This window comes from Lepidochelys kempii, chromosome 3, assembly GCF_965140265.1.
Source record: "Lepidochelys kempii isolate rLepKem1 chromosome 3, rLepKem1.hap2, whole genome shotgun sequence".
NCBI classification, from domain to species: Eukaryota; Metazoa; Chordata; order Testudines; family Cheloniidae; genus Lepidochelys; species Lepidochelys kempii.
The window spans coordinates 9,757,524-9,779,570 of record NC_133258.1 but is presented as its reverse complement, the minus strand read 5'-3'; the positions used below and the strand labels follow the sequence as shown (position 1 = coordinate 9,779,570).

The 22,047-nt window shown below is 42.8% G+C and overlaps 1 protein-coding gene across 6 annotated transcripts; it reads right to left on the bottom strand.

The window, feature by feature from the left end:
* Positions 1-329: 329 nt before the first annotated feature.
* LOC140908482 (L-threonine 3-dehydrogenase, mitochondrial) lies at positions 330-21,946 on the bottom strand. Of its 6 annotated transcripts, none has more exons than XM_073335673.1 (10): positions 21,817-21,946; positions 20,939-21,094; positions 10,912-11,114; positions 10,399-10,441; positions 6,455-6,525; positions 4,347-4,496; positions 4,061-4,233; positions 3,096-3,186; positions 1,862-2,131; positions 330-1,571 (listed from the first exon to the last, which is right to left on the bottom strand). In XM_073335673.1, the coding sequence occupies exons 3-10, from the start codon at positions 11,093-11,095 to the stop codon at positions 1,432-1,434; spliced, it is 1,122 nt and encodes a 373-aa protein (XP_073191774.1). In that variant the 5' UTR covers positions 11,096-11,114; positions 20,939-21,094; positions 21,817-21,946; the 3' UTR covers positions 330-1,431. The 6 variants fall into 6 exon arrangements, with proteins under 6 accessions (XP_073191774.1, XP_073191775.1, XP_073191776.1 ...); XM_073335674.1 differs by lacking the exon at positions 21,817-21,946 and adding an exon at positions 21,647-21,795; XM_073335675.1 differs by lacking the exon at positions 20,939-21,094.
* Positions 21,947-22,047: the final 101 nt, after the last annotated feature.

The following is a 22,047-nucleotide window of genomic DNA, read 5'->3' as shown; positions in this document are numbered from 1 at the left end:
GTAGCTCACGAAAGCTCATGCTCAAATAAATTGGTTAGTCTCTAAGGTGCCACAAGTCCTCCTTTTCTTTTTAAGTAAGTAGGATAGCCCTTATCAACTGTAGCTAGAATTTGGTGGCAAGGTGAGACTGTACACTTCCCCCACTCTTTTTATATAGATGATTATGGGACATCACTCACAACTCAATCCCATCAGTTACAAACATTCAACCTTTCACATAACTCAGCAACTAGAGAAACTTGTACTTTAAGTATTAGATTCAGATAAACTGAAGGCTGCCTTTGGCTCCATTTCTTGAACTTGTGAAATAAAGAAGTGCTGGCACAATCTCAACTTCTGGATTCCACTCCTCTGAAGCATACAAATTTATTATATCTACACATAAATAGTATCTACAAATACACATATACATAGCGCACACTGTACAGTGACTGGAACAGGTATTTTCAAGACTGGCTCAGCTTTACAACTGACTCAAGTCACAACCTACCTTTAAAAACTTGCTCTCTGCAGCATATGATCACAATGGTGTAGTAAATGTGAATGGAAACAGGCCAAATGTGGTACTAATTAAAGGTGAGCTCATTCCTGGGCATTGCCTACTTTAAATAGGATAGCTATAGATTCAGATATGCAACATAGATTTTTAGTGTCCCAAATTCATCTTTACAACAAAACTGAAGTAAACAGAATTTCTAAAGAACACAAAAAAGCTTGTTTTGAAAACTCTGTATTTTTAAAAGCGTCATGAATTCAAGTCTTCTTTTCCTTTACATTTATGGACATAAGATTAATGCTACAAACATTCTGAATCTCATCTGTAAACAAATTGCAGGTTTACCTAGCACTATACCTAGCTAGAAGGTTGAACTATTAACTAAAAGGTTTCCCTTTAAAATGAATAACCTTTAATGACCATTGTCAAGTTTAAAAATAAAATGGCTCTTCTGATCTCTTAACTGTTGGTGGGAGAGGGAAGGGACAATCCCACCTTCCTACAATCCACAACTAGCTACCTCCACTAAGGAAATGATTGATTAATGTATACTTTGTCAATCCTTCAGTATGTGTCTAAGCACAAGGCTTTGTAATGTTGCCATGTGTTGTTTTCAGAAGGATACTCAGGCAGTAGGAATGACTGCATAGCATTACCAGCCCTATAGTGAGATTTTTTTTTCTAGCTTCTTAAATGCTAAAATTCAAGAATCCTATATGTTTCTCATTTAATGATGCTGTAGTTTTACTAAATAATTTGGTACTGTCTCAAATAACCACACTGAATTCAAACTATAGTATTTAAACCCCAACTCTATTGCAATATATGTAAAGTTTATAATTTACCTGCTATAAGACTTAGAGCATAATGAACTAATTCAGCAGTTTCTCCCTGGTCCTCTGTCGGAGTTTGGAAACCAGGTTTGAAAAGGAGTTTCAGTTAATGTGGGCTACCCGGGAGTCAGAGCCAAGGATGTTAAACATTGTGGTCACCAGTTCAGAAAGATCAAAGTCATGTTTCCATCCCCAATCTCTCCGGGCATTGCTGTCATCAAAGTTCATCGGCCAACTGTCAGCTACAAGGAAGGGGAGGGGGGGAGGAGGAAAAAACACAGAGCATGAGATTTATAGCAAAGATCTTTCAAAGTTTCATAAGTAAGTACCAGAGTAGAGTTTCAAATAGTACAGCAACACTTCCAGATGTCATCAAGATCAAAACAAACTGCAAGTGTCTAAGGAGAACACATAGGAGATGAGGGGGGGAAAAGGGAAATACTGTTCTGTCCCAGCATCTGACTTCACCCAGACAAGTTTGATACAGGATCACTGGAATGGAATGGAATGGAATGAAAAAGCAGATACTAACCAATGGCTTGCCTGACAGCATCCACATTGTAGGTCACCTGGAGCTCAGGAATATGCTTCTTGACCTCTTGCACCAGCTCCTCAGGAGAGAAGCTCATGGCACTGATGTTGTAAGTCCTCATGCTAAGTGAAGCAGCAGGCACTTCCATGACATCTAGCGTAGCCTTCAGGCAGTCATCGATATACATCATTGGGAGGTGTGTGTCTGATTTTAGGTTGCACTGGAATTTGCCATTCTTTATGGCATCATGGAAAATCTGGACTGCATAGTCTGAAGGAAAAAAAAAAGTTTCCTTGTACTCCCCCATCTGTACTCATCTGTCTTACACGTAGATCATAAACTCATTGGGGCAGGGGCTGTCTTTGTTGTTCTGTGTTTGTACACCAGCATAATGGGGGTCTTGGTCTATGACTTGGGCTTCAACATGCTATGGTAATGCAAATAAATAAAATATTAAAAATTCTTTTCAGAATTCTAGAAATGCAGCCATCTCTGGGGTGGAATCATATTTCATTCCTGTTCCCTGGGGCCATTCAGCACCTCTCAGATTAGTTTCAGCAGAAGTATGCTTTGTATTTTCACCTGCATTTCAGGAGTTATTTAGATGAAGCAGTGTTTCATTTTACACAACCTTAGTCTCCTGAAAGTTCCACTTTTTCTCATGAGACCATTCTTTTAATTAGCAAAAATGTCCTCAAATGACTTTCACTGGACTATGTATGCAGGTGCACTCTAAGTTAGACATTGATAGGCACACTGTACAACACAGCACACAACATTTGGTATTAGAATACGATACAACAGATTTCTTGTCTGCAGGGCCGGCTCTACAGTTTTTGCTGCCCCAAGCAGTGAAAAAAACTGCCACCACAGATGGCAAAAGAGAGAAGCTGCTGCCGATTTGCTGCTGTGGCCGGCGGAATAGAGAAGCTGCCGCCAAATTGCCACTGCCGCATTTAAACAGCCGCCCCTTTCAAGCTTCCGCCCCAAGCACCTGCTTAGAATGCTGGTGCCTGGAGCCGGCCCTGCTGGTCTGTGACTACACCTATATATGATGGCCATTATTCATTTATGTGACTGCATTTCAAAGTGACTGGTTAGTTGTTTCTTGGCAAATGAAGTCACCAGACAAATTACACCCTGATGTCCCTCTCATCTTTGCTATGTGGGGCAATCAGCTTGCACGCTAATGTTCTCACCTATAATACTGAGACATGGAAAAAGAGTTTCCTACCAGTTGTTCCCCCACCAGGCTGAGAGTCAGCAGAGATAATTCCAGGATACCTCAGACATCGGAAGTCTAGCCCATACCTGTAGTGGTAGTACTGTTGAAGAAGGAGACGAGCAGGACTTTAGACATGAAACTAGAGGGTTGCACACTTTGTTGCTTCTATAGACTAAACACACTGCATACACCAACAGTTCTTTGCATCCCTCCATTCCCCCCCGCCCCCCACACTCAAGCTCCTTTCCCTCTCTATTTCACAGATTTGCTATAAGCCCTCCATCACTTTTATCCTGCCAACAGCTCTGTATGCACCCATGTCCCCATGCCAGGGACTCTGTGCTACAACCCATTTCCACAAGCCAGGAGCTTTGTGTGACCCCCCGCCCGCATGTCCCGCTTCCTCATGCCATTGGTGTCATATGTCAGAGGCTCTGTGACCTCCATTCCCACATGGTGGGGCACACAGTGCCTCTGATACCATTCCTACCCTTTCCCTCCTCTACCATGCCAGAATATGCAACATGTAAATAACAAATATGAATTAAATAAGAACAGTCAGTTATTTTGATTTGATTTAATCCACCCTGATGATCGGTATCCATCCTGATCCCTGGAGTCATTAGAAAATATACTGTAGGAAGACTTTCCGGTACTAATGTGCCATTCCTCAGCTGTCCAAGCCATGCCGTGCTGGTAACTGAGGAACAGGGAGGCGAAATATTTCCCTAGGGTCACAAAGAGTCAGAAGCCAAAACAATACTAAAACTCAAGTGTTCATTAACTTCCAACTTCATGCTAATTCCTCACACAGAACTTATGATTTTCCCACCCCAAACCCCTCAGGCAAAGCATCAACAGTTGCCTCATACTACTAAGAAAATATGTCTGTAGGAAGAGAAGACAGGAAGAGGAAAGAACACCGCAGTGATCCACCTTCCATCGAGACTAACAATCCGTAACAAAGTTCTTACTTCTCCCATGAGCTCAGCATGAACCTTGGAGACTCCATAGATCGTCCTGGGTCTCTGAATGCAGAGATCCGGAGTTGGGTTTCGGGGAGAGGTGGGTCCAAAGGCTCCAATTGTGCTAGGGACAAAGAGTCTCAAACTATGCTCAGCTGCAATATCGAGAACGTTGTGCAAACCTGGAACAAACAGAAATTATCAGAATTTAAACAAAATCTCCTCCAGAGATGTCATGTACTTGAAAGGCTAGTCAAACAGTGCTGTAATCACTTACTGTAGTTACTGCACTTACCAGTAATGTTTACAGCTCTGGCCAAAGGAACATTTGCTTCTCCAACAGCACTGAGCAAAGCACTATAATGGAACAGCCAAGTAATTCGATTGTTCACCACTATTTCACGGAGATTCTTGTAGTCCAAGATATCAGAGTAGATAAAAGGACCTAAAAGAGTGGACCAAATAGAAAACTGGATGCTAAGATGACACTTTGAGACAAAATTCAATAAAAAAACAACAGGAGGACCAATGAGTTCACAGGTTCTGGCCCATGTCTTTATTCAGAGATATCGTTCAGTCCACTTTATGCATCAGGTTTCTGCCTTCTGTAGGCAGCAGCCACTAGAGCACTCATACTCTCCCTCTCTCAAAGATTCGATCACAAAGGCTCTGCAAATTTTTTCACAGCGCGGGTCACATCTTAATAAGGACACTTTCTCATGGGCGGCTGCTCTTCCATGTGCAATCCCATAACATCCTTGTAGCAGCTTCGGCACTCCACAGAAGGGTATTTAATGTATTTTGTCTACATTTAGCATCTGAAGACTAGGATAGCTAACAATGTTTAATTAGCCATCTCTGCAGACCACAGGCCAGTTTGGGACCCTCTGTTCTATCAAATATACTCTATCAACTGCTGGCATACACCGATAGCGCAGTGGTTACCAGCCGGTCAATTGCATGTGATGGGACGATCCTAGAGGATCTCCCAGTCGGCCGCGATCTTGGCAGTACAGCGTGGCAACCACTAAGACAGGCGCCCTGACTACCCTGGCCCCACACCACTCTTGGAAGTGACCAGTGGGGTCCGGGGCAGACCTCCCTTTGCACACTGCTCCTGCCTGCAAGCACCGCCCCCCACAGCCCAGGAACGGGGAACTGTGGCCAATGGGAGCTGCGGGGACAGTGCTTGCAGAGGGGCAATGCGCGGAGCCACATGCCGCCCACCCCCAGAGGGGCCTTCTGGGAGCAGCGCGGGGCAGGGGTAGCCAGGGAGTCTGCCTTAGCAGCAGCCATGCTGCACCACCAACTGGGAGCCGCCAGAGGTAAGTGCTGCCCAGCAGGAGATTGCACCAACCCCCAGACCCCTCCTGGAGCCAGCATCCCAAACCCGCTTCTGCACCCCAAGCCAGCACCCCATACCCCCTCCTACACACCAACCCTCTTGCACTCAAACTCCCTCTGATAGTCTGCACCCCAACACTCTGCCCCAGCCCGGAGCCCTCTCCTGCACACAAACTCCCTCCCAGAGCTTGCACCCCTCACCCCAAACCCCTGCCCCCAGCTCAGCCCAGATCCCCCTCCCACATTGCGAACCCCTCGGCCCCAGCCCAGAGTCCGCACCCCCTCCTGAACCCCAACCTCCTACCCCAGCCGAATGAAAGTGAGCGAGGGTGGGGGACAGCGAGTGATGGTGTGTGTGTGTGGAATTAATAGGGCGGGGCCTTGGGGAAAGGGTGGGGCAGATCCTGGGTTGTCCTTAAATTCAAAAAGTGATCTTGGGCGTAAAAAGGTTGGAGACCATTGCTGTAGTATGAGGTCAGAGACCAGCTTACATAATATTATTGAAATGCCTCTAGACTCGTTCCTTTTATAGTTTATTTATGGCAAAAGGGAAGGAAAGGAGGCTAACCAAGTTCCAAGGCAGTACTGCCACTATGTGAATCCATACTGGCAATCTTGTATGAATTTCAGCATATACCGCATATAAGAAAGTGATTTCAGTATGTACAAAATGTGGATTTCATTTCCCAGTTCTTTTGGGAAAATTTAAATTGCATCAACACTTACAGCAGAAGCAAGAGGGTTAAACCAACTGGGATGAAAGCCATAGCCAATTTAACTTTAAGATGTATTTTGGTCAACAAAAATCAGAAGGGAAGAAGATATTCAAGATGTATGTTAATGCACCTTACCCAAAGGAAAAAAATCCAATTTCTGGGAAGATTTCACAGAAGTCAGAATGAAACACCCAGAATTTTCAAGATCATAAAAATACTTTGAAAAGTGGTTTGATTAATTTAAGAACTATACATAGTTCAAATGCTTGGCTGTGTCTTGCAGGGGATGAGCAACATCAGAGGCAATATGAAGATTTCTCTATATGCTAATCCAGTCACTTACCATTATAAAAGACATGATCTGGTGGTTTTCTAATGTCAGACAGGATCACGTTGTTTTTTCCAAAACGCTTCCTGAAAAGGAAGGCACATGGTACAATTAGCTTGTACTCTTCAAGATAATGTGTCACTCACTGTTCTGCTACATTAGTTTTAATAGGAACTAATTTGGAGAAGTCATTTGGGCAGAGTAAATTTTATGGTATGACTTTGTCTAGTGCAAGCACTCATGCCAATCTATCTTTTTAATTCTCGAGGTACGTCCACATTACAGCCGCTGCAGTGGTACAGCTATTACTCCTGGGGGAAGTCTGAGCCAAAAAATTCTGCAACAAAAAACTAAAATTTCTGTGACCAATATTTTAAAATTCTGCAAAATTCTGCATATTTTGTCAAAATAACACAATATAATCAAACTGGTTTCAATTTATTTTTGGTCATTTATTTGAAAATACCCATCAGCAAGTATGTCTATAACAATACAGACAACAAAAAAGATTCAGGAAATGTTTTTTGACAAACAGATTCCTTACTAGGCATATTAATACAGAACTGTGAGTAATAATTCATTTAAACTACAGTACAGAACCGTATTTCCCGCACCCCTCAGTAGCAGTGCAAAGGCTTGTGGGAGTCAGGGGTAACCGAGGAGCTGAGGGAGAGGGAAGTAAAATTGCTGGGAAGGAGCCTGGGTAGGAACTTGGAGGGTTGTTGGGTATGGGTGGAAAAAGTATGGAACAGGTTTTTTTGGGAGACGGGGAGGGATTTTTAGGGAGCTTCTCCCATGCAAACCCTGGCTGATCCCTAGCCTCTCCCATTCAGTCAGGTACATCTGCCCTTGTCCCTATGCGTTCCTGCACCTGTATGTGTTCCTCCATTCCCACTCAGACACCCACTCCCCCCAATCCCCATCGCTTCCGTGCCTCCACCTAGCCACCCCCATCCCTATGTGTCCCTGTCCCCCCCATGTGTCTGTGCCCCCACTGTCCCTGTCCCCCTCCTCCTGCCCCCATGTGTCCCTGTGCCCCCACTCAGCCATCTCCCAAGTAGCTCTGCACCCCCTCCTCCATCACCACATGGCCCTGCACCTCCCTCCCCGCTGTGGCCCTGCGCCTCCACTCCCATTCAGCCCCTGTCCCAGTCTGTCCTCCCCCACTAGCCCTTCTGAGCTCCCGTCTGACCCCCAGCAGCTCCAAGCTCTCTGCTTCCTATAGCCCCCCTCTCCTGACCTGGCCTGACAGACTCTCTTCCCTAGCTGCTTGGGTGCTGCTGCTGTGTTCTATCACCACAGCACCCTCTGGTGGGGAAAAGGCGGAATGGCAGCAACATTTCAGCAGAAGCTTTTTTCTGCACAAAAAAATAAAAAATGTGCACTGCTCATTAATTATGTGCATGCAGTAGTGCAGAATTCCCCCAGGAGTAAGCTACTGGGCTCCAGTTGTGTTGCTGTAGTAGAGTTGGTTCCTACTGTGACTAAGTGGGACAGTTCTTAATGTTTCCTCTGAATACTGTAGGGGTGTCTCAGTTTCTCCTATGCATTTCTTAAGTCTCTAGATGAGATAAGGGGGTGTAATTGTTGGAGAGCAAAGGCCCAGTGTACCTAAATGGCCGACACTCTGTCTACTGGCAACTGACGGCCTGGGTCCTTCCCCCTGCAAGGTGATAGCTAAAGGGTTGGAGAACAAAGGAATCAGGTGACCTCCAGGCCTGGGAAAGGGACAAACCCCAGAGGAAGAGGGGCTGGAGGGTGAGTCAGTTTGGGTCTGGCTGGGGACGAGGAGTTAAGTGCAGACATAGTTGTCTGACTCACTGCCCCCAAAATGGACCCAGCTGAGGGGTCCTGTTCTCTGTACCTACAAGCTCTGTTTTAGACCACGTTCCTGTCATCTAATAAACCTCTGTTTTACTGGCTGGCTAAGAGTCACATCTGACTGCGAAGTTGGGGTGCAGGACCCTCTGGCTTTCTCAGGAGCCCCACCTGTGCAGACTTGCTGTGGAAAGTGCATGGAGGGGCAGAGGATGCTGAATGCTCCGAGGTCAAACCCAGGAAGGTGGAAGCCGTGTGAGCTTTTTGCCTGAAGACAGTTTGCTCACAGAGAGGAGACCTCACCAGAGTCCCGCCTGGCTTCCTAGGGAGCAGTTCCAGAGCATCACCCGGGGACTCCGTGACACCTCTCTCAGTAGGAGGGGTTTTTCCCACTGATGTAATTAATCTGCCTCTCCAAAAGCCAATAGTTAGGTTGACAGAAGACCCAGCCACGTCTACACATGAGGTTAGGTTGGCCTAACTGTATTGCACAAGGTGCAAAATTTTTCACAGCCCTGAACAACACAGCTAGGTTGATCTAATTCTTAAATGTAGACCAGGCTTCAGACGTGGTGCCAAAATTTCTCTCTTCTCGGAAAATTTGCAAACAAAAACTAGGTTTAGTAGCAGTTAAAAGTTGCAGCAGCACACACTGTCCATACATGTTACAAAAAAATGCCAGTAAGATGTTAAGGGGAAAGACGTGTACATTGCCTAAGATACTCTTGATATCATACTCCAACACTTCCTAAGGTTTGCATTTCCATCTCCAACAGATACCAGGAAGCAATATGTAATCCTGCTTTACCAAACTGACACTCTAACACACAACCTTAATAGTGACCTCATATGCTTTTATATCAACATATCAGCACATCTGACATTTGGAAAGTTACTCTGCCTTAACATTGCTGAGGTCAATGCTAAGGTTTTGCATTAGAGTGCAAGTTTGACAAAGCTGGGATACATATTGCTTTCTGTTATCTGTTGAAGATGGAAGCGAAAGCTGCTCCCTCTTGCCCCCAACAGCATTCACGCCGCCACACTGTCCTCATCAAATTTGGAGGATTTGTTTTGGTGCTCCCATTATGGCTACAATGCTCTATAGACAAATACTGCCTCTGTGTATAGCAGATATCTAGGAATCAGCACATTAGATCAAGAATGTGGATGAACAGCTCCTAGAGTGTTTTCTTGTGAAAGCAATACAAAGAAAAAAGTGAGATAATCCAGTGAAAAAGTGCCAGAAGGGATCATTTTATGCTCTTATTATTCTCTCTGCATCAATTCACTTTACATCAAACTATCATGAAAAATTCAAATATCGACGTTTCTATCTTATGGCTTTTTGCCCATTCAACTGCAAAATAAAATCTTAACATTCCTGTTATTCGTAACTACGATACAGCTACTGCACTATAAGAGATAGAAAAATTTATCTTTTAAGTTACTATCACTGAAATTCTCTTCAAGAAACACCATCAGTTATGGCAAGGTCCAAAAGTTTGTGTGTTTAGTAAGTTGGTGGGTTTTAGAAAACCCAAAGTGGGTTTCTAAAAAATGTAGTATCAACAGAATTCAAAAAAGATCATGAAAAGAGACATACAAATTAAACATTTGCTTGAGATATTGGGAACTCAAAGCCAGCAGCACTGTGATAGTGCATGAAAAACAAAAAGGGAAACTTACCACAAGCTAAGGCCTTAGATTCTCAAAATATATGCTTAATTTTATGCATCCAAGTAGTCTCACTGAACCCAATGACAAGTCACATGTACAAAATTACACACATTTGCAGGACTAAGGCCAAAAATACCAACAAAAGGAAGAATGACTGGTCATTTTTCAGCTCTAAAATGAGTAAAAGGTATAAGAATAAACACCACAAAAGGTGTAAAATTATGTTTTGAATCTTAATTACATCTTGGATTTCTGAAGTAATAGCAGGAGTTCTAAGGACATGTTAAAATATGGACTTTTAAATTTTAAATGTCCCATTCAGCATTCTAAGATTCTTAGCTTTCATAAGAAATTTTGGGTGCTCAACTTGAGACGTTCAAAATAACCAGTCACTTCTGAAAACCTTGGTCGTGGGATTTTTAACTTCTTAAGATGTATAAAATTACAAAATCAGAACATACCTCAAGAGTTTAGCAAGTCCCACCCCAAGTTGGCCCAGGCCCCCTAAAGAGGAAAACAGAGATTGTAAAAACAAAAGCCAAGTCAAAGAAAATATAATGATATCGAAATATTTGACTGTTACTTATGTGTCCTTATAGACCAATAGAAGTTCAAAACGTAATACTTCAACTACATTGTTATGGGAACCAAAATAGAAGAGTTTTGTTTACACAGAAACAAGAAACTGAATACGCTGTTTTAAGGGAAAGGGATGCTTTTACTATATCTCTAAAATAAACTGGCCCAAAAAGCCACAATATTCTGCTAATCCTAACTGGGGGCTACAGGTACTTCTGCAATACAAAATAATACATCATAATAATGATCTAGAGAGATGCTGAATACTCAAAACTCCTGGTTGTTTACATGGAATTTGTAGATGCTCAGCAATTCTCAGGATCAGGCCTCGATAGAAAAAATGACTGCCAACTGAGAAACAAAAATAAGAATGAAGTAATTAAATGATGACTAACCTGTAATTAACACTCGAGGATGATCAGTCTCTGAAAAAGATACTGAATGAAAGTTGGCATCTGAGGTCACCTGACGTGGTGAGACACCAATACATCTAACTGGCACAAGGGAAGTCTGACATCCACAACTGGGGCTCTGTAGCAACTGACTAAGAGTTCTGCTCAAGTTCTTTACAATTGCCATTTTTGTCTTTTAAATAAAGCTGTGAGAAGAGGGAAAGTATTAGTCACAAATTATTCTTTAAAAGAAAAAATACAGTCTCCCGACATTTAGAACTGTGTAGAATAGTCTGTGTTTAAGGAAAGTTTTATGCAACCCCAGTTTTGTCTGAAGTACCAAACCAGTGCCATGACCTGCTATATGCAGCTCATGAAATAGAATGAATAAGGATAGCATCACACGCATTAGCAGAAGAAAATATTCACAAGTATAAAGAGTCCAGTGTAGCAGACAGTTAGAACCCAAGGTGGTGTCATTTCAACATTCTGCCTAGTCCCTTTTGTGGTGAGTATCAGAAATCACGATACCTATGGCAAATGGAGGCACAAGCTTAAAAAGCAACAGTACCTACTATTATGATTGAAAGCTGTCACTACATGGGTTAAATGGATACATTCTAGAGACTACCTAAAGTCGAGTCAACAAACATTCTCATGGCCAAGTGAAGGGTTAAAATCCATTGCTGATGTAATAACCTGGTATATTGATTTGCGTACAGGCCCAAAGTCCAGTCAAGAGGTCAGAGGCCTAGCAATAGCTAAGAGAAAGCAGAATAACCAAAGATAACCTTGCTTTTGTTAAGATATGCCTGGTCAGCAAAACACCAGATGTTGTGGGCAATAATTGTGTCTTATTCAAAGTTGCAAACAGAACAAAGAAGCCCTGTTTCTGTTGTGTTAGTTTCTTCTGTAGGGAGCTGTTCCTCCCACACATCCAACCTTGGGTTTATGAAAGGTTCAAGCATGTCAGTATAAGATATGGCCTCCTCCCACCTTAGTTTCCCAGGGACCAATGCCTGCCTTAAAACACAAATGAACAACTTGAAAGACAATCTTTAATGCCATATACTTTCACTGTTTCTTTGCGTTTACCCCTAGATATGTATCTGTTGGACAATCAAAGGAGCTACTTCATTCCTATGGACCCCAAATCAGAATTCAATATATATATATTTCATACTAATACATTTGTTAAAGTACTAATTATATGTTAAAAGTTAATTTGTTAACTTGAGACCATGGGCAGAGACATTATGTAACCTTTGATGATTGGCTACAGTGCTATCATGTCTTGCTACTAGACCTATCCGAGGTTGTGGGACTGCCTACCCTGTCACTTTCCCCCGCCTGTGGAAAATCCATATATTCCATTATAATCAATTGATTGACAGTGTCTCTAAGCCTAATAAGCGAGGTGACACTCAGTCAGCGCTGTATGTAATACACTCCTGTGCTTGACCCCTACACAGTGTGGATTTATGTCCTTCACCTAGCTTTTCTTAACATTGCATCAAGAAGAAGCAATTACATCAGCGGAAACTGCAGTAAATCATCTGTAGGACATCACTGTCCCCAAACAAACATTTTTTTTATATATATATATATATATATATATATATATACACATATACACACAGAGCTGATTCTTTTACTTTTTCTTCATTTAAAATTCTTCTTTTAAGAACCCTAATTGTTTTTTCATTGTTCTTAAGATCCAAGGGTTTGGGTCTGTGTTCACCTATGCAAATTGGTGAGGATTTTTATCAAGTCTTCCCCAGGAAACGGAGTGTAGAGTTTGGGAGGATTTTGGGGGGAAAGACGTTTCCAAGTGGGCTCTTTCCCTGTTATATATTCGTTAGATGCTTGGTGGTGGCAGCAATAAAGTCCAAGGGCAAAAGGTAAAATAGTTTATACCTTGGGGAAGTTTTAACCTAAGCTGGTAAAAATAAGCTTAGGGGGTTTTTCATGCAGGTCCCCACATCTGTACCCTAGAGTTCAGAGTGGGGAAGGAACCTTGACATGGTTCCAATGCATCCGATGAAGTGAGCTGTAGCTCACGAAAGCTTATGCTCAAATAAATGTGTTGGTCTCTAAGGTGCCACAAGTACTCCTTTTCTTTTTACTATTTACAGGATGACTGGAACCAGAGAAGCAAGCAAAAAGCAGAACGATTTATTATACACAAGGTTGCTGTTTCCAGGGTTTATTTTTTTAGCATCTTTTAGTTTTATGTAGATGTGCAAAAACTGGGGGCTTTGAGGGAGCTCCCTCTTTGAATATATGGTAATAAGTAACATACTCTAGTATGCTTTAACATAATATTGTTTCAAACAACACTACATTAAAGCACACTTGGGAGTCTTTAGTGCACACTAATAGGATCTACATGGACCAATTAGCATGCAACACATTAGTGAACTAGATATCACCCCCCACAGACCGCATTACTGCTCCCTGTAGACAAGTCCTTAGATACAAGTTACCATTTCTAGTATTTTTCTGGTGTTTAACAAATTTTTTTTTTAATTAGGTTTTTATGTCTTTATTGGTTAAAGCCAAAACTCAGAAGCCCTATTTATAAAATCTAATCTACAAAATTGCTTTACAATCAAATACTGTTTCATGTCAAAAATGGCACACAGTGCATGTAGTTCTTGCTCAGTTAGAGGCACTTCCGCAAGCCTCTGGATTGCTTTCCTCCCCCTGCCCACCCCGTCCATATATTTGGAGAGGAAACAGGGGGGAGGGAGACTGAACATTGTAGCCTTCTTTATTTACTTGAATAGTTAATATTTACTTGATTAGCGTTCACCCCTAGACAAGCCACAATATGAGAGTTGTTAGATAGCAGACCCCCAAGAAATAACAAATCTTTATTACAGTCACTTGTGGTGAAACCCCTAATCAGGAGAATGGGCACATCCCAGTTTCTACTGTCTAGTCATCCAGTTCTTTTCAACTATGTTCTGGGTGTCACCCTCTCTTATATCACATTATGCTAACACCCATTTTATCCTATGTGTATTCATAATTAATTCACCCCTTTTCTCCTTATCTGATCTTCCACACTCCACTTATTTTAGGGTCCTCAGTTTTCAAAGGTTAATTATCCACCTATTTCACAATCATTAGCATTTGTGTCACTAGTTGCTATGGCTTTACTGTGGTTAATATTTGAGACTGTCAGTTACATATGCTCCTTAAAAGTATCCTAAAATATCAATAACTTGTTTGCAGTTTCTTATTTCATCCTAATCTACTGACTTACTGCATTTGTTTATCATCAGTCTTGCGACTCGCAAAGTCACTTCCCTGTCATTTACTTACGTCAAGCTACACTTGAGCCTTTCCACTCATGCTTACTCTCAATATAGGTACTTAGGCTAGGCCACTACTTGCATTGCAGCAGAAGCCACACCTTAAAGCATTACCTGAAATCCTACACATGCTACAGCAAGTATACATTACATATCCATTCTGAAATTATACTTTTTTGTTTTAATGAAAAATGTGGAGTTCAATCACTGAAGCCCTTCCCATCTCTCTCTCACACACCCCAATTCTCTGCCAGACAGGCTGACTCAGAGTAACCTCACAGATGGGTAAGTTGGTTTTATAGATGCTATTAAAGATGATTTCCTCCTCTCTCCTTCTCATATGAACTCTTAATGTTTGCACAGTAAGGAAAAAGGCTCCTGCTGGAAATTCAGACAGCAATCACTGTCCTAAAAACATTTCCAACACAACCAGTTTCCAGCAAAAGCTGCAGCATGACTCCAATATAAATTAGTAGCATCACTTAACAGAGAAGAGGCATAAGGCACAAACTCAGTTTTCTCAATATCCAGACCTTAATTTGAAAAGGCAACTTTGAAATCCATTATATTCTGTTATTTTATAGTCATCCGCATCACTTTACCACTTATTAGCAGCTTTGAAGATGGAAGGTGCTAAGTATTATTACGAATATAACAAACTCCTTTTTTCAGGTAGCCTTCTCTTTCCTGACCACCCCAAAGAGAAAATATTCTTGTCTCATTTCAAATGTCAAACGTCTGTTGCCATCTAGATTCTCTGACAAGCTTCTCATCCATTATATTAGCTTGTGAGGGAAATTAACAAAAGAATCAACAATTTGTTCACTATCCTAATTAAATAAAACCAAAGAGTTTCTCCAAAGAAGTGTGTGTACTGAATGTTAACATTCATTTTTTATTAAAAATGAAATGATAAACATTTAAGATGATGCAATAAATCAGAGTTGTTTCTATTCTATCTGAGCTTACCTTTCTTTCTGTTGGTGATTTAGCAGAAGGGAAAGGGATGCCTGCGTCTGGAATTTATAGAGCCCTGCCTCTTTGCTAGGCCAATCAAAATCCTACAAAGAGTAGGAGTTGGCTGGTAGGTAAGAGGAAGAGGGAGGGAGAGAACAGCAGCAGCCAGGAACATCTTAAATCAAACAAATGTGATTCTGTGAGGTCTTTACCAGGTGCCATTCAGTGTTGTTGTAGCCTTGTTGGCCACGGAATATTAGAGAAACATGGTGGGTGAGGTAATATCTTGTATTGGACCCACCTCTTATGGTGAGAAAGACAAGCTTTCAAGCTCAAAGCTCGTCTCTCTCTCTCTCTCTCCCCCCAACACAAGTAGGTCCAATACAAGATATTACCTCACCCACCTTGTTTTACCAGCTGATAGGTAGAGAATACTGAAAATATGTAACAAGATTTCTTAGCTAAAGAGAGTACACAACATATGATTATTGCTAAAACCATTTAAAGAGAATAGCTTTTAAATAACTGATAGTGCAAAGCATTAATAAAAAGCAAACAGGCTTGTGTTAAAATGCAAAGCAGCAATTCAGTGCTGAATAGCCGAGAATTTCCAAGTTTTGTAATAAGCTTGTGAAAAAATTACGCAATACCCTCACAACTGACAAGCATTTAACAAGTTAATCTTTCAGTCGACTACCCTTTTTCTGGAGTCTGGCAAATGTTACATGTGCTGATAGGGTAACATGAGCACCTGTTGCTGATGTAAAAGAAAAAAACATGTTTATAAGTTAGCTGGCTGCTTTCCCCAGTATCAGTTTGGATTAGGGCTGTCAATTAACCAGAGTTGACTCAAGAGATTAACTCAAAAGAAATTAACTTGATTTAAAAAATTAATCGCTATTAATTGCACTGTTAAACAACAATAGAATACCAATTTACATTTATTATAAATATTTTGGATGTTTTTCTACATTTTCAAATATATTTATTTCAATTACAACACAGAGCATGGTGCTCACGTTATATTATTTTTATTACAAATATCTGCACAGTAAAAAAGATAAATAGTATTTTTCAATTCACCTCATACAAATACAGTAGTGCAATCTCTATCATGAAAGTGCAACTTACAAATGTGGACTTGTAGGCTAAAGTTTTATAGTTTTATTTTTGAGTGCAGTGATGTAAAAATAATTCTACATTTGTAAATTGCACTTTTACGATAAAGAGATTGCATTACAATACTTGTATGAGGTGAATTGAAAAATACTATTTTTTCTATTTTTTTACAGTGCAAATATTTGTAATAAAAATAATAATAAAGTGAGCACTGAACACTTTGTATTCTGGGTTTTAACTGAAATCAATACATTTGAAAAATGTAGAAAAAAAATCCAAAGTATTTAAATAAATGGTATTCAGTTCTTAACAGTGCAATTAAAAATTAAATCTTTTTAAAATCTCGGTATTAATCACAATTAATCTTTTTAATCGTTTGACAGCCCTAGTTTGGATATTAATGATTTTTATAGATCTTTAAAAAATAAGAAGATAAGGGAACTTATGAGTTTAATTTGTAATGAGTAAAGTTTTTGTAAGCTTCAGCAATAAATTAAACCGGAAATCAAGCCCAAGGCATAAAAAGAAAGGTCAAATCCCAGAATACAAAATCTCAGCTGTAGCTTCAGTGGGCTGGACAGCTGTTGTGTGACCCAGCTATGCTCATGCATACACTTATTTTTGAAGATGTTCATTTTACCAAGAATACACAGTGTCACTGGAGGAGTGGGTAGAAGAAACTTACCACAATCTGTGCTTTCACTATTAGAAAACATGAATATACTGAGAGAAAAGGGCGAAGCGATCTGGTGGGTTAAAGCAGGGAGTATGTGGGTGAACTCCAGTAGTCCATCCCTAGGGAAGAGAGGGGCAGTTCTCCACTACTCCTGCAACCTCAGACAGGAGAAAGACTAAAAAGGGGGATTTTACTACCCTCACCCCAGCATCATTTTTTTAAATCCCCCTCTCCCATATGTAGCTCCCTGGTGCTTGCCTCTTCTGCTGCAGCAAGGGTGTGAAATGGACATGATTTCTATTTTCATTGCTGTACAAAGGGTTTGTAATAGTAGCCGTGAAAGAGACATGAATCACAGTTCTAAATACACAGCAGTTTACAGCTTTCTTTGTCAACTGCAGAGGCACAATAATTCTTTCGACACACTTTGGAACACAGCTTTGAAGCATTAGGTCACATTCAGAAGTTTACCTTCATAACCACAGGGACCAGACACTGAATTATTTTAAAAGAATGTTTAAATTCTTCAGAAATTGATGGTTTAGTCTCTTTACTTACCTTGGTGAGATTATTCTTTTCTTGCTGGCTAATACTTATAAACTTGAGTTACAGCATTAGGCTTTATTCACTAGAGAAGTACCTACCTATTTTGGTATCTTTGTTAAGTTGCTTGAAGGTTATTGGGTTTTTTTTTTGTTTGTTTTTTTGTTTTTGGAGTGGGTGATGGGACATTTGGATAGAAGGGGTTTCAATGACCCATATCTAAAGTCTACTTCTGGCCAGACTGGAAATTAGTTGGACGGGTTCATTCTATTCCAGAGGTGGGCAAACTACGGCCTGCGGGACCATCCTACCCGGCCCCTGAAACTCGCCCCTGAACCCTCCCCCACTGTTCCCCCTTCACTGCAGCCTCAGCTCGCTGCGCAAGCAGCGGGCTGCAAGCTCCTGCCGCTGTGAGCAGCATGGTAAGGGGGTGGATTTCACTACACCACTCAGGGGTGTGCATTATTCACACCTCTGACAGACATAATTAAACTGACCTAATTTGCTAGCGTAGACCAGGCCTCAGTCTCTGTTCAAGAGTAGCTCCAGACTAGAATAGTAAGGGTGTTACTGGACTAAAGTGTGCTAGGGGACCCAGAGGAGGAAGCTTGCAAAGCACCTGCCTCCACTATGATAGGCTTGCGTCCATCACATTATTTCAAAAAGGTCAGGAAGCCACAGTCAAGATTTTAGAATCTCTCTACCACAATCATAATATTTGTGCAAACCAGGTAGGACAATGGGAAAAAAAAAACACCTGCAAGCAAAGGAACCTCAAATGGGGGTAGCCAGCTCCTACAACTCCCTCCTTGCTGCACCAGCACAAGGAACAAGTCAGGGCAGGGAAGACGAGCGGCAGGAGTGCAATGCACTCTGGTTATGTCTATAGCCCATACACTAGTTAAAGTAACAGCTGTTAGATCAGCCTCTCCAAAACACATTCCCCCTGTTCTTTTCCCACTACCTGCCCCAACCAGTCTGAACCATCATGGATGACACAACATGCCACGTTGCTGCCTCTTCCCCACCCCCAGAGAGAGAGACTGAGGCTCAGTATGATTGCGTTTTAAAACAAAGAAAGACAGATCATATCTGAGTTACAAGTTACTAAAAATATTAAGAACAGGAGTACTTGTGGTACCTGAGAGACTAACAAATTTATTTGAGCATAAGCTTTTGTGAGCTACAGCCCACTTCATCGGATGCATAAAATGGAACATATAGTAAGAAGATATTTATACATACAGAGAACATGAAACAATGGATGTTACCATACACACTATAAGGAGAGTGATCAGTGTGTATGGTAACACCCATTGTTTCATGTTCTCTGTATGTATAAATATCTTCTTACTATGTGTTCCATTCTGTGCATCCGATGAAGTGGGCTGTAGCCCCCGAAAGCTTATGCTCAAACAAATTTGTTAGTCTAAGGTGCCACAAGTACTCCTGTTCTTTTTGCGGATACAGACTAACACGGCTGCTACTCTGAAACCTAAAAATATTAAGCTCTTGAAGTGGGTGACCTGAGAAAGATCCTATCTCTACACTTGGACCTTCTTGGACCATGGTCTCTCCTGCCCCTCTGCAGTTCTTGCTTCCTTCCTACCCATAAAGGTAGTATAGGAGACTCCTACTGTACTTCTGCTCTGGAAGGATCTTTGAGTTGAGAGAGGTGATTACCATGGTTTCACCTACTCCTCTGCAGTCTTTTGCTCATCTGCTTGGGCTCTCTATAGCAGAGGTTCTCAAACTGTGGTCCGTGGACCACCAGTGGTCCGCAAGTTCCATTCAGGTGGTCCATGGATAGTTCCCTCTAAGGTGCATGCCTGGGTGGCCGCACATGAGAGAATGAAGAGCCACCCACCTAATTAGTGGAGCCACGCAGGTGTGGCTCCACTAATTAGGTGCCTGGAGCCTCGAGGAGATGCACATGTAAGGTGAGGAGGTAACCTTGGAGGGAATAGAGGGTAGGTGGGGTGGCAGTGCGGTGAGAATAGGGGGTGGGGGAATTTGGGATGTGCAGGGCTGCCGTGGCCAGAGAAAGAGGTGACTTTTCCCAGCTCCAGGGCTGTGGCTGCCTGGGAGCGATGGCCTTTCTTCCCAGCCTCTGCTCTGTGGCTGCTGTGGTGGAAGAGAGACCCCCCTCCTTCCCAGCCCCAGCTCAGGGGCTGCTGTGGCAGGGGAGAGAGGGCACATCCCTTGCATTAGAAAGGTAAGACTACTGATATTAAAATATAAGTTGTGTGCTTCTATTTGTAGAACAAAAAAAATTTATTATTAAGGGTTTTTTTTTATAGAGAGCTTTTATCCAATGCGCTTTATAATAGTTAGCTAATGGTACAAACAACATTTGGAAAGATCATTAAGTGGTCCACCAAGTCCCCCAGCAATTTTTAAGTGGTCCATGTAAAAAAAAGTTTGAGAACCACTGCTCTACAGCATGCCCTCAGCATGAAAGGAACTACATGGGAAAGCAGCACTTGACCCAAAGTTGGTTGCTGAAAGCAAGGGGAAAAACTAGATTCCTTCAGTAATCAACTGAAGCATTATTTTTTTTTAAAATACATGCTACAGTAAGGCAAAAAGAAAAGCTGTAATCATTTGCCATGTTTTTCATAAAAGCCTCACTGTCACTAAGGTCTGCTTAGTACACTTACAGTATACTTAAAGAATACAAAAAAAAAAGAACAGGAGTACTTGTGGCACCTTAGAGACGAACAAATGTATTAGAACGAAAGCTTATGCTCTAATAAATTTGTTAGTCTCTAAGGTGCCACAAGTACTCCTTTTCTTTTTGCGAATACAGACTAACATGGCTGCTACTCTGAAACCTTAAAGAATACAGAAATAACAGAAACTTATTTCTGTTGTCATGATGATAGGTCTAAACTGACAATTTACAGAAAACAGGTATTCTTTAAAACTCAGAATTATTTCAGTCTAACCCATACAAGAAAACAGCATCAGACACAATGATTCACTAAACTAGGTAGGATTTTTCCCCCAGGTTAAATTCTAGTAAATGAATGCTTCTAACTACCTTAATTATCAGAGACTATAAATGCAGTAACTGCATGGAGTATTAAATTCTTAACCAACAGGTTCGATTTTGCAAAATGCTTTTAGAGACTTGAATGACAAGCACTAGAGAAATATTAAGTATTATTAATAATACTTATCTGTAAAGTCAAAATCTCTAGACTGCCAGTGGGGGCATTTAGAGTGACCCAAGTAGCTGTCAGAATTAATCTAACTGCTTTTTTTCCCAGCTATTTGGCTACCTTCCTTGTCAAGACCGTGCCTCTTACATCAGTATGACGCCGCAAGCTTTTCACTTTAATTTTTAAAGCGACTGGATCTTCATAAGGCATTGGCGTGGCGCATAAGAGCAAAGCGCTGAGTTAACACTCGCCTTGAGGAGGTGCATTTGGCAAGAGCCTCAGCTTATGCCGAGGATGCAATGCACAGCACACAGCACCCCAGTCACTGATTTATAGGTCTTGCTTCACCCTTTCAGCAGCTGCAGGACCCAACCGGGCTGGTGCAAGAACCTCAATCCCAGGCCAACCTGCCAACACAAACAAGATGTCCCCTTGACCCCTTGAGTCTGGGCCATGGAAAAGTGGCCCCAGCTCAGCTCCTGGCCTCTCCCCACACCCTTAAAATGTTATAACCCCGAGCGCCTCGGGAGCACCAGTAAACCTCAAAGCACCTTATAAAGGAGGATCCTGCTAGAGCCCAGTTCACCCCAGAGCGAGCTATGAACACACATCCCCCCGCCCCTCACAGCGCCCTCGGAGGAGCAGCCCCTGGACCTGGAGGGTTAATTCCCCCAAGACCACGCACCGACTGAGGGAACCCAGGCGTCCTGGCTCTCGCTCCGCCGCTGGGCCGCGTTGCGGGGGGATGCGAACGGGGGGGGGGGTCTCTTCAATTCTCCCCCCCCCAGTCCCAGCGCGTGCCCCCCCCCGCCCGCCTTCAGCTCCCGGCCCCAGACACCCCCACCCCCGTTTCAGCCCCGCCCCCCTCCCCACCGCCGCTATTCGCGGGGAGGGGGAGTAGTTGCGGCGGCCAGGAAACGCCGGTAAAGCAGGGACGGGGGGGGGGGGGGTCGACCAACCCAAAGCTGCGTCGGCTCCACTGGGGATGGGGAGGGGCGGACCCCAGGGCGCGGGGAGCCGGAGCTGAGGAGAATCAGCAGCGGGGCCCGCCCGGGTCGCCCCGCCCCTCATTCAGAGGCAGCTGCCCGGGGCCGGACCATCTTCTCTGCTCCCCCACAACGGTACTGACCCCTCCAGCAGGAAAGCGATTGGTTCCGCTCGCTCGGCCCGCTGCCTTGACCCCCGCCCCCACCACGCGCGGCAGCCCAACGGTACGTGGGCTAAGGGCTCGCGCGCGCCGCCACGACTCCTCTATCAAGCCGCTCGCGCTGCCCCTGAAGCCCCGCCCCCACCGGGCAGCCTGAGCCTCCTGATAGGCCTGCTGCTTGGGGAGGCGGGGCCAGAGTGCTACCATCACCTC

Coding starts and splice junctions, on each gene's coding strand:
- LOC140908482 (XM_073335673.1), bottom strand. CDS start 11,095: ATGGCAATTGTAAAGAACTTGAGCAGAACTCTTAGTCAGTTGCTACAG. Junction 6,526..10,398: donor GGACTTGCTAAACTCTTGAG/GTATGTTCTGAT, acceptor CTTCCTTTTCAG/GAAGCGTTTTGGAAAAAACA. Junction 2,132..3,095: donor GCCTGGTGGGGGAACAACTG/GTAGGAAACTCT, acceptor TTTTTCCTTCAG/ACTATGCAGTCCAGATTTTC.